The sequence below is a fragment of the Apus apus genome, chromosome 7, assembly GCF_020740795.1.
Source record: "Apus apus isolate bApuApu2 chromosome 7, bApuApu2.pri.cur, whole genome shotgun sequence".
Classification (NCBI taxonomy): domain Eukaryota; kingdom Metazoa; phylum Chordata; class Aves; order Apodiformes; family Apodidae; genus Apus; species Apus apus.
In genome coordinates, this window is record NC_067288.1 from 26,495,968 (window position 1) to 26,507,564 (window position 11,597).

The 11,597-nt window shown below is 57.8% G+C and overlaps 1 protein-coding gene across 2 annotated transcripts in view; it reads right to left on the minus strand.

The window, feature by feature from the left end:
* The window catches only part of SSBP3 (single stranded DNA binding protein 3), a 54,366-nt gene extending 44,773 nt beyond the window's left edge, over positions 1-9,593 (minus strand). For both annotated transcript variants that reach the window (XM_051624773.1, XM_051624772.1), the window contains exons 1-4: positions 9,332-9,593; positions 9,118-9,190; positions 8,814-8,875; positions 8,154-8,238 (exon numbers count right to left, since the gene is read on the minus strand). In XM_051624773.1, the coding sequence (XP_051480733.1) occupies positions 8,154-8,238; positions 8,814-8,875; positions 9,118-9,190; positions 9,332-9,387 (276 nt within the window). In that variant the 5' untranslated portion in view covers positions 9,388-9,593. The remainder of the gene's footprint in view (positions 1-8,153; positions 8,239-8,813; positions 8,876-9,117; positions 9,191-9,331) is intronic.
* Between the last annotated feature and the right edge of the window lie 2,004 nt (positions 9,594-11,597).

The window sequence follows — 11,597 nt, forward strand, 5'->3', positions numbered from 1 at the left end:
AAGCCTTATCTGCCCACCCCAACCAGGGTGCGCTGTGAGGAAGCGCCCTGCCCCCTTCCTCAGAGCACTGCTCTTTTTTTTTTTGTTTCCACTTAAAAACAAAACAAAAAAACCCCACACCAATCAACAAACCAGGCTCCCAGCTCCTCCCCAGAGCAGAGGGCACAGCTCGGGGCAGGCAGCAGCTCGGGGAGGGCAGAGCTGAGCACCACAGGGGTGATGGAGGGGCTTTTTCCCCTTATGATCACCAGAAGTTAATCAGCAAGCACAGCCAAGGTTTGGGATACCCTTGGAGTAAACCTGCTTTGGGAGGAAGGGTATCCAGCTGGCTGCTCACACTGATGAGCACCCATTGGTGCTGGATCAGGCTCCCCAGGGCCATGGAAGCTACACAGGCGGGAACTGGGGCAGGAGGGGATAAAATCCACCTCTGGTTAGAGGGACCAGCTCTAGGCTGGTGTGCCTGTCAGGAGCAACACAGGATACCCAGCACCCCACCAAGCCAGGCAGGTCACTCTCACCAGCAAGGCAGAGCTGCTAACAAGCATCCTCTGCTTTGGTTTGTAGCCAAAAAATCCCAATTATAGGTGGTAGCTCAGCCCTGCAAGGCTGTATGAAACCTGCCCAAATACAGAGAAAAAGAAGAAAAAATAAACCACCCCAGACCCTGTTTGAGGCAGGCAGGAGGGGCAAGGAGAGCTCATTTTCACTACAGAAAAGCCGCCGCACCCCGGGAGGAGAGGCACCAGATCAAATGTTGATGCAGAAACATTAAAAAAATAAATAAATTAAAAAGAAAATATTAGCTTAAGACACAGCCAGAGGTCTTCCTTTGGACTTTATCTTTAAGCAGCAGGCTGCAGCGGTGCTGCCTCGCACACAGATGGACAGACAGACCCTGCAGCCTCCTGCCCAGCCTGGGGAAAGGAGAGGTGGAAATCACCTCACTAAAATCCCATGGAGAAGGAAGAGTAAGGGAGGTGGGAGAGCACCCGGTGGCTGGGCATGAAGCACTGCTCTGCCCTGCCAGCCCAACCATGTGCCAAATACACATGCACACGCACCTCTATCTAGATCTACACATATATCTCTTAATTCTGCATATCACAGATATAATGGCATATATATACCCCTACATATTTTGCCTAATTCTGATGTTAGCAGCCCAGCCTCTACGCAAGCAGCATTAAACTTGGGCATTTCTCCTCCAAAAAAATACACAATTTAAATGCACAAATCTGAGACAAAAGGCAACCTTACCCAAGGGAAGCTGCACCTTGCCCATGCCCAAACCTTACGCAAGCCCCCTGGGTGCCCTTCTTGCCCTGGCTGGGCACAGGGGATAGGCTGTCACCACCACGGGATGCGGGGCAGGAGCTGGGAAGCGGTGGGGGCAGCTGGGTCCCACCTCGCGTGGGAAACGATGCCCACAAGCAGCCACCCCCTTCTTTGGAAATCCCCTCAGTTGCACAGCTGTAGCTTTGAACTCAGCTCCTGGCACTTGTGGCCACGAAAGAAAAAAAAAACAACAACCCCAAAGCAAGCGGAGGCGAGGTATTTGTTTACTTGCAAAAGCTGTTCTCGCTCCCCGCCAGCCCGGAGGAAAGTGCCGCTTCCACCCCACCGAGCCCCCCAGCCCTAGGGGGGATCCTTCCCCAGGGATCTGCAGGGCCAGGACTCGGGAGGGAAAGGCTTCTGGGAAACCAGGGTGGGGGGATGTATGGACAGTCGGGGCTGAGCACAAGCCTCTGCTGGAGTTTCATGATCTGACCCGCCCCCCCCCCCCCCCAGCAGGATGCTGGTGAGGGGCAGTGCTGATGGGGAGGCAGCCGGCTCCCCAGTCCTGGCACCGGTGTGTGGGGGGGAAACCAGATGCTCTGGGCACCGTACCTCTCCCTCTGCCATTCCCTCTGTTCGTATGGAAAACCAAGACCAAATGCCCCAGATACTCTCCAGAGCACCCCCTACCAACAAGGGCTCCCTCCGTTTCGGCTCCGCCATGGGCGCGAGCACAGCCAAAGAGGAGAAAGAGCCGGAGCCCCCTGCCTGCTCCCCGGCACCGGCTCTGGCAGCTGTTTCCAATAGACCCAGGGCCAGCTTTCCAGGAGAAAAACAGGGAAACAAAAGGTAGGAGAAAATCCAAGTTTCCAAGGTAAGGAAGGAAATGATCAGGAGAACAGGAAAGCCTCACTCGTACCCAAAACACGGCGTCCTGACCTCACGAACCTGCTCACTGCCCGCCACGGCAGCACGGTGAGCCCACCCCCCGGTGCCGGCCGGCCAGCCCCCCCGGCACGGCTCACGGCCCCTCGCCCTCTTTGTTCCTCCGAAGGGACCCCGGAGCGCCGGGGTGGGCAGGGCAGGGAGCTTTGTGCTCGCCCAGAGCCGAGCATCTGCTGGGGGGGGAGAGGGGGGCGGCTGCTCCCCTCGCCGGGTCCCCTCGCCGGCCTCACCGCTCGCCCACGTGGCCGCCGGGGCAAACAATGGGATGGCGAGAGCGGGCTAGCGGGCTGCCGAGCTGCCACGCAAGGCCTTCCTCCTCCTCCTCGCCTGCCAGCAGGGGCTGGCCCCTCTTGAGCACCAGTGGAGGGGGGGGGGGGTTAAAAAAAAAAAAGACACACAACAAAAAAAACCCATAGAAAATGAAGAAAAAGAGACTCAAATCTAGACACGGGTTCACGCAAGGCAAGGGTGTCCTGACCTGCACCCAGCAAGGTGGGCGATGGGGACTTCACTGGGCAGCACCCACCCCAGCTACCTAGGGGTGCTGTGGGTCCCCACCCGGGGCACAAAGCCCCACCTGCCCTCCCACCCACAGCCGGGATTGAAGAAATCCTCTCCTTTCCTTCCACCCCACCCCTGGCTTTTCAGGAGAAACCCCTCCCGGACTGGAGCCAGAGAAACTTTGCATCTTCACACCATTTGTTGACATAAAATCCATCCCCTGCCTTACTTTTGCAGAGGCGCTCAGGGTGGGGTGGAGGGGGGGGAACGTCTGTTTCTATTTGAAACTGTCAAAATTAGCATTCAGTAATTAAAAATCACACCCTTTCTCTTAATAACCTAACCAGCATGATACAATCAGGTTGTGCCAACTCTTTAATCTAATTGACTAATTACAGATTTTAATTTAGTCAGTTACTGAACAACTGTTGACAATTTGTTTTCATTAGGGACAGAACAGGATAAATATTTAGGCTCCCCAGTCAAAGACTAAGACATAAGCTCTGGGCTCTGACCTCCAGTTTCGCACCAGCAGCTTCTCCCATAGTCATCACCCATGGAAAGGTGCTGCTCCCAAACGCCCTGGCCAGGCAGTGGGAAGTGGAGGTTGCCCTGTCTCCACAGCCAATACTGTTTAAAATATAAAATTTAACCAATCCAGCTTTGCATGGTACTTCAGTAAAAGCAGGGTTTAAGGGACCCTTGAGCTCACAGGCAGGATAGGCACACCAGTATCCTAAACTGGGAAGGAAGGCTGAGCCCAGCACGCAGCCGGGAGAGGGAATTTCTGGTTTGTTTTTTTGTTGTGTTGGGGTTTTTTGCTTTGTTTTTTTTTTGTTGTGTTTTTTTTTTAAGTGATGTGGAGTTTTGCAGCTGCTCCTGGCAGCCTGCCACTCCCGAAGGAAACTCCTCTCTCCGGTTACCTACCAGGGAACCCTGCCCCTGCAGAGCAGAGCTGGAAGGAACCCAGACGGAACGTGGTCCCCCATGGAGATGGGACGGAGCTGCGTGTGCCCCGTTCCCAGGGCTCTGGAGATGCCCATGGGGTATGCAAAGGTGGTCCCCAACCCCTGTCCCTTTGTTGCGCCTTATCTGCCCCAGTAACACCTGATCTCCTACAAGTTTCTATTACACTGGCTGCAAAGGACACACTGCAGAGGCACTCACAGACCTCCACCACGTGTACACAGGCACTCATGGACCTCCAGGGCCACCAACACGCACGTTGGTTCCACGTGCAGCCCATGCAGCCATAGGCACTTGGAGCAAGAGTCTCACAGCCTGTACTGGTCCTGGGGCAAGACAATAGCTTGGCGCTGGAGAGGTGACAGTCACACCAAACTCCTCGTGCATGCAGAGCATCTCCTCCCAGGAGGGGACAGACATGGCCATCTCCCCTGCTGAGGTGCCAAGTGACCACACAGACCACAGGGAGTAGAAGATGCTGTAACAAGGAGGGCATGCCCCTTTACAGCCTGGAGACACCCAGGCAGTGATGCTGGGACATGGTGCCTGTCCCACAGCCAGTGTGGTCACGACGGGCAGACCCAGCAGACAAAGACCATTTCCCACACCTTGCCTCCAAAGCGTGGCTGGGAGGGCCCTTACAGTGGGGAAGCAGCTGGGTTTGAGGTTCACACTCCAGTGCCTGGAGACATTCCCAACCTATGCTTCCAACAGACCAAACCCTTCCAGACCCTTGTGTTTCCCCACATTCTCCACTGAGCAAAGTCTTGCTTGCTAACACCAGCAAGTGTGGACGCTACCTCCACGCATCTCCAGAGACTTCAGAAACCTTCTCACCAAGACCTCAATCCAAGGAGAAACTGTTTCAGGTGGTGGGGAAAAAGGAGAAGCCCTGATTGTCTCCAACCAGGATGGCAGGAGATGAGCCCCAAACACTCCCCATCTTTTCCCAGATCAACCACCACCTTTCCAGCAGCAAATGACCCCACTGCAGCAGACCATCCTTCCAGACCAAAGTTAGAAAGAACTGCAGCACCTTCCCAAAGTTAAAAGAAATTTGGACCTCAATGCTTTGCATTAATGGCAACCTGAAGCCACCACTGCCCAGATCTCGCGCTGCAAGGAAAACAAGACTTGAAATGCTCCCAAGTGTGGGTCTTTCTCAGAGGGGAACCACGGGGAGCAAAGGAGGGGAAGGATGGAGTCCAAGCCTCCAGCAGCCAAAGGCAACCCTGATTCTTCTCTCCTGCCCATTGACACCCCGAGCCGGCCGCGTAGGAAAAGCAATACTGCAAAAAAAGTATGTAGCAAACAGTCAACTAGATTTAAGTTCATTTTCCGTAGCTCGAGGCCAAAATCGACTGAAGTGGTTCTGGTGATCAAGTTTTCTGCAATTCCCCTTTCTGTGTATTAGCTCTTTGACAGAAATTCACTGCGGTATTTAAACTGGCAGTCATCACTGCTAACTCAAATTGTATTGGCTTTCAGGGCGTTGAAATGCTCAACTGCGACCAGCCATCGGCCAATTCCCAGATAACGCGGCGGCTGAAATTCCCTGTCATGCCGAGCGATCCCGTTGCAAGCTCACCGGCACGCTCGCCATGGGGCTCTGCCTGCTGCAGGAGCCCAGATCAACAGCTACTGGTTGAATTTTAGGAGCTGATGGCTGGATGTGGTGCTTTTAACTTGGAGAAGCTCCTTCGGCACGGGTGGGAGAGGCGATTAATAACCAGCAGAGCTTGCCAGCTGTGTGAAGAATCAGACTGGCAGCCTGGTGGATCCCCACTCCCATCACCCCTATCCCAACACGCACCTTTCTACTGAGTCCCACCAGCCTTTTGTCCCAGCTCAGGAAAAAAAACTCAAGGAAAAGGGCAAAAAGCAATACTCCCCAGCCATGGCAAGAGCCCCACAGCTTTCAAAGGTCCCCCTCCAAAAATGAAGGGTGGGATTTCTGGGTTGTTTTTTTTCCTCACTAAAGAACTCTAATATTAAAAAACTGGAGGGGAAAATTGGTGATTTGTCCTGCTGCTGCTGATAGTTTTCATATGGTTACACTGGGAAATGAAGTGGAAATGACACAGCATGCAAATCCCATCGTTAGCACCCCGCTAACGAGGCACACTGCTAGCTCTCCCAGGTGAGCACCCCTCCGGCGCCGGCTACGGGAGGGCAACGTGCCAAACCCTGGCTAGCCCAGCACCACTGCACTGCTCCCAGAGCATCCCCCCATTTTTGTCCTTACAGCAGCACAAAAAACACATCATCTTTGGGTAAATAAACATCCCATTTCGGGCAACGGCCACACAGAGGTTGCCCATTGTTGACCAAGTGTAAACACGATGCTCTACCCATTTGGGGCAAGCCTTGTATTGGAATATTTTTAACCATGACCACTATATGAAGTGACTCATGACTCACTGGCCCAGCCCCATTTGGGGCTCATAGCCCATTTTTAGCTGCCAGCCGATGGGTTTTGGGTTTGGTGCTGGATAAAACCCTGCATTTTGGCTCTAGCACCCACCAGCAAGGCTGGCCAGCATGCTCACCAGCACCAGCATGGAGGCTGGTGAGAAACAAGGTGCTATTCACACTCCCCCACTTATCATTTGGTTCTTCGGTCAATATTTAAGTTCTGGCCAGGTAGGTCCCTCGCCCTGTAAAGTACACGCCGTGCCGGGAAAACACTGTTCTTGGAGAGGGACTGTGCCATAAACATCCACCACGGGCCACACCGGGGAGGAGAAGCACAACCCTCCTTCTGAGGCCAAAACATGCCCAGGGAAACCAAACCAGTGCCACCAAGCCCAGGCACTGGGGAGTGAAAATCTTCTTACGAGTCTTACCCAAAAGGTAAAGCACTTGGGGCTGTTACAAAACTGCATTACACCAAGAATTAAAAACAATCAGGATTGTGTCTATTTACTGCAAGCTTAAAGCAACGTCTATTAAAGAAGTTTATGCGAATCATCTAATGCACTCAGGCCTATTGTTGGAATTATTACCAAGCTAAAAAAAGATTAATTTCTCTAAATACACTAAATCCTCAGACACTATGAGGAGACTGCTGTGAACGAAGCATTGCCATGTCTTGGTTGCTCATGTCATCTTCACCTAAAGATCGACCTTTGCTTTCCTCCCGATGAGCCTGCTGTCACACCTGGGCTCCAAAAGAACCAGGAGTTGGCCCAAAGTACCCAGGAAGTGAACAGCTGCCACGCTGAGCTGAGCACCAGTGGATGTGCCACCGGATGTCAGCTCTGACCCTCGGTTCAGGAGTTCACCATCTTAATCCGACCCAGTAAAAACACGTCATGCATAGAGTGGCCACCAGGAGGGACAGACAAACCCCCGCCTAGCAAATAGCCAGACCAGCTTTCCCCGTAACCTGGTGGGACAGGCACCTTCCCACCCTGGGCAGAGAGGAACCAGCCCGGCAGCCAGCTGAGGCCCTCCAGCAGCCAGGGCACTGCCCGTGCCCCAGGGCGACCACCACATCCAGTCCTGGCACGCAGCAGCACTGCCAAGGTCCCCGAGACACTCGCCTGGTGCTGCTCGCCAGCTAACCCTCACACATCCCAACCCAGGCATGTTGAGGCAACGAGAAATTTGGGAAGGGAGGAAAAATGGTTTCCATACCATTGGCTCCCCGGAGCAGACAAAACCAGCTCCTGCTACAGCGTTTAAACTCCCTTGACTGGGGTCCAAGCCCGCAGCCAGGTGACTAATCCCTTGATGGAAATTCCTCCTGATGCTGCGAATGCAGGCGATGGGAGCGGGCAGCCCACCCACTGCCCACCCGAGGCAACATGCCACATGCCCTCACCAAGAGCAGCCCTTTTGGGAGGCACCTCAACCCTGCCATCCTACCCAGGAGCATCATCTCCGGGTCGTGCTGATGCCCCTGCAGAGACCAACCCAAAATACTGACAAGATGCACACTGTCAACTAAGAGGAGCCTGCAAGACCATCTTCAACCAGGAAACACCTTTACCTGCCTGGTTTTGAGGGAGGACTCAACACCAAGGAAGACCCAGCCTTGCCAAAGGCAGGGAGACATTAACTGGGGCATTCAACAGCCTTTTGGGGAATTCCCCCATTTCACCCCACTGCAATCCAACCCTTGCCCACTCTGGGAGGTGTCCTCAGCACGAAACATCTCACCCTAGACCCCCTAGTAAACGCTGTTGTCCATTGCTTTGCAGAACTGCTTAACTCTACCAGTTGCCTGAATGCCTTTAACTGCTTAAGATAAGTATCTGAGCTAATTTACATAATTGCAACATTATGAAATACTGTTCAGTCAAATCAGAACATTGTCGGTTTAAGGAAAAAAAAAACAAACCAACAACACCCAACACAACCAACATGCCAGTGGGTTACGTTGGCTCCCGGTGCCGCCGGAGAAGCCGGAGCTCCCCAACGCTGTAATTACCGCGAGGATTAGAAAACTTGTTACTCACGTAGTCATGAAAGGCTTTGGCTTCACTCGAATGTTCACAAGTGTCTCGCCTTTCGGGAGCTGCGCAGTAAAGGTCCCAAAACACGCTGCGTGGTGGAGAAAGCCAGGAGAGGAGGCAGTTACTCATCAAGCTGCAGGGCAGCAGAGGTGAGCTGCTCCCTACCCCCATGGGCCCCACGGAAGGGGAAGGGATGTGGTGGTGCATCCCAGCTTGAGGCTGCTTGGGCCTCTGGAAGTGCCAGACCCCGCTGCTGCTGCCCCCCAGGATGGTGGGCGTCAAGTCCCCAGCGCTGAAAGGACCCCAGTCTTGAAGGGCCCAATGCCACCCATGCCAGGGGGCAGCACCTTTGTGTCCCGAAGTCCCAAACGCAAAAGTAGCTTTTAAGGGATAACAACGGCGGCGCCTCAGGGACTCCTGCAGCCCTCACGCTGCCACCTCAACTCTGCTCCCGGGGCCGCAGCTCGGTCCCTGCCGCGGCCCCGAGGGCTGCCCGGCGGGAGGCCTGCCCTGCCCTGCCCGCTCCCCCGGGGCCCGGAGCCGGGGCTCGCCGCACCGCTGCTGACTCACGGGCCGCGCTCCTCCGGTACAGCCCCCCCTCACATCCCCCCCTCCACCCCGGGGGGCGGCCGGCCCGCTCCCCCCCCATCCCCCGGCACTTACCACCACCAGGAGTGCAGGAAGCCGGGAGGCTCGCCCAGCGTGATGTTCTTCTCCCACCGGATCTGCGGACGAGAGGAAGGCGAGGGAGGAAAGGGGGAGGCAGAATTGGGGGGGAGAGGGGAGGGGTGTCACGAGTGGGCGTGGGTCCCCCCCACGCGCGGCGACCCCCCGGCGCCGCCGCCGCCCCGCGCAAGATGGAGGGCGGGGAGGGCGGGGGGCGGTGTGGGGGAACGGGGGGCGGGGGGGGGGCAGCGGGCGGGCGGGCGGCGGCGCACAAAGGGCGCGGGGGGCGGCGGGGGCTCACCTCGGACAGGAAGGTCTGCGCCGACTTCTGGGCGCCGACGTGCAGCAGGTACTCGTAGACGTACAGCGCCAGCCTGCGGGAACCGAGCGGCGGGTTGGCGGCGGGGGGAGACCTCCTCTGCCTCCCCACCGCCCCCTCCCCATCCCCGCACAAAGCCGCCCCGCTCCCCACAGCCACCCCCCCCCCCCCCATCCCCCGCCGCCGCCGCGCTTACTTCTCCCGCGCCTGCCCGTCCGAGGGCACCGCCGAGCCCTTCCCTTTGGCGAACATGGTCCGCGCCGAGGCTAAGGGGGCCGCTGCCGCCGCCGCTGCCGGGAGCCGGTCTGCCCGCTGCCGAGGGGAGCGCCCGGGGGCTGTCAGAGCGCCGGCCGCCGCCGCGCCCCCATCGCCCCGCGCCCGCCGCCGATCGCTGCGCCCGCCCGCGCCGCTGCTCCGCGCACCCGAACGTGGCCGCGCCGGGCGCCGCCCCCCCCGCCCCCCCGGCTCCTCCCCGCGATGGGCGTGCGGCGCCGCCAATCAGCGCCGGGGAGAGGCGGGGCCAGCCCGCAGCCACGCCCCCCTCCCGGCGGCCTCCCGCAGCGGGGAGGGAGGAAGCGGGGGCGACGCGCGGTCCTAGTGCCCCCCCTGGCCGGCCCGGCGGGCGGAGCGGCTCTCCCGGCGCGGCGCGGCGGCCTGGCCCTTTAAGCCGGCGGGACGCGGCGCGCAGCGCCCGCTGATTGGTCGGCGCCGCGGAGACCTGGAAGGGGGGACTTGAAACCGCCCGTCGGGCGGTGGGGAGGGGGGCGCCGGTGCGGCCGGGCGGGCGCTGCCTGCGGCCGCGGCGCCGGGCGGGACCCGGCGGGGCGGGACCGGGGCCCCCGCCGCACTCACACCGCCCCACACCGCCTCCGGTGCGGCCCCGCCGGGTCCCGCCCGCACCCCGAGCGGGTGGTTCCCTCACTGTGAACAGCCCTGAGGGGAGCCTGGGGCCGACCTCCCCCCAGCCGCCAACTTCAGCGCCTCTGAAGTCACCTCGCTGCCCTTAGACGTGAAGGAGGGGACAACCAGCCCCTCGGTGCAGCAGAGGCGGGGTACCCCTGGTCCCACCGCCATCCCCTCCGGAGCGGGCCGTGGGGAGCCTTCTCCCCGCGCAGGAGGCTTCCGCCCTGCAGCCCCGAGGCACGACAGCCATTCCTACGGGAATGCTGGAGCCCGTGAGTCAAAACTAGCCGGGCTGTTTCCAGAGGAACAGATGTTGGAGCAGCACAAAAATAAGGGCTTCAAAGAGCTCTCCCACCCCCCTTTCCTCTGCCCCGGCCTCACCTCCACCTCCAAAACGCCTCGCTGAACAAAAAAAAAACCCAACAAAACCCACAAAAAAACCCCGCAGAGGTGGAGGCTGCCGGGTGATGTGATTAGTTACCGATCGTTAAAATGGTTGCATGCATCGAGGCTCATCCTGCAGGCGCTTGAGGAGTTTGAGCAGGGCCATATCTGCCCGGCAGCCCTCCGGCGACAGCAGGGAATGCCTGGCGCAGGGAATGCCTGGGGCGGCGATGCGGGGGGAGCCGCGGGAATAACCGCTCCCGCGGCGGGTCGTGCCGCTGCGCCCCGTGGGAATGTTCACGGCCGTGGGGACCTGCCCGAGCAGGGCTAAACTCGCTTGAAAGCGAGGTTTCAAACAAACAGGGCTGGGGAGGGGAAAAAAACCAAACCCAACCCAACCGAACAAAAAAAAAAAAAAAAGGAAATGCTCTCCTTGCAGTGCGGTAGGTCGGAAAGGATCAGAACTTGAAGTCGTCGCCGGAGATCCTGTCTTTGGAAAGAGAAAACCTGGCGCTCCGCACAAGTTGTGCTTTGCAGGGTGGGGCTGGGGTGATGGTGGAGATGGAGGAAGAGGCGTCAGGGGCTCTGGGCTCTGCACGACTATAGGGCCAGGCCAGGCACATCCCAGGCTTTGTGTCTCCTGAGTCTTCGAGTCCCTCTGCTCCTCCAACAGGCTCAAAAATAACTGGGAGCTTCCCCTGGGACTGAGGCTATGGGATAAATTTGACCTTCCAGCAGCATGTGAGATGTTCACTAAATATCCCTGGTTAAAAATAATACCCTTGTGTTCTGTACCCTCTGCATGGAGGTAGAAAGCATTGATGCCACCAGCATTGACACTGTGCCCACGGCAGCAAAAGGGCCTCTCTGAGCCCAGAATATCACCCTGCTCCATTCCTGCTCATCGGGAGCTTGTTTTCCTTTAACTCACTGATTTTCTGGGATAGATGAGTAGACAAAACCCAGCCACCTCCTTCCCCCAACCCCTGGGGTCATTCGGGACATTAAGCTAGTCCAGGGAAACGCAATGGGATCCGGGATTGCTGCCTCCTTAGGTGCCTTCAGTGGTCTGATTGCAGGTCTCCAGCCAGGAAGGGAGGACATCTCCAAGATGCAGGGCAGCCCGGGGACCTGGGAAGCTGCCTTGGCTCTCCCTCTCCTCCAGACCAGCTCTG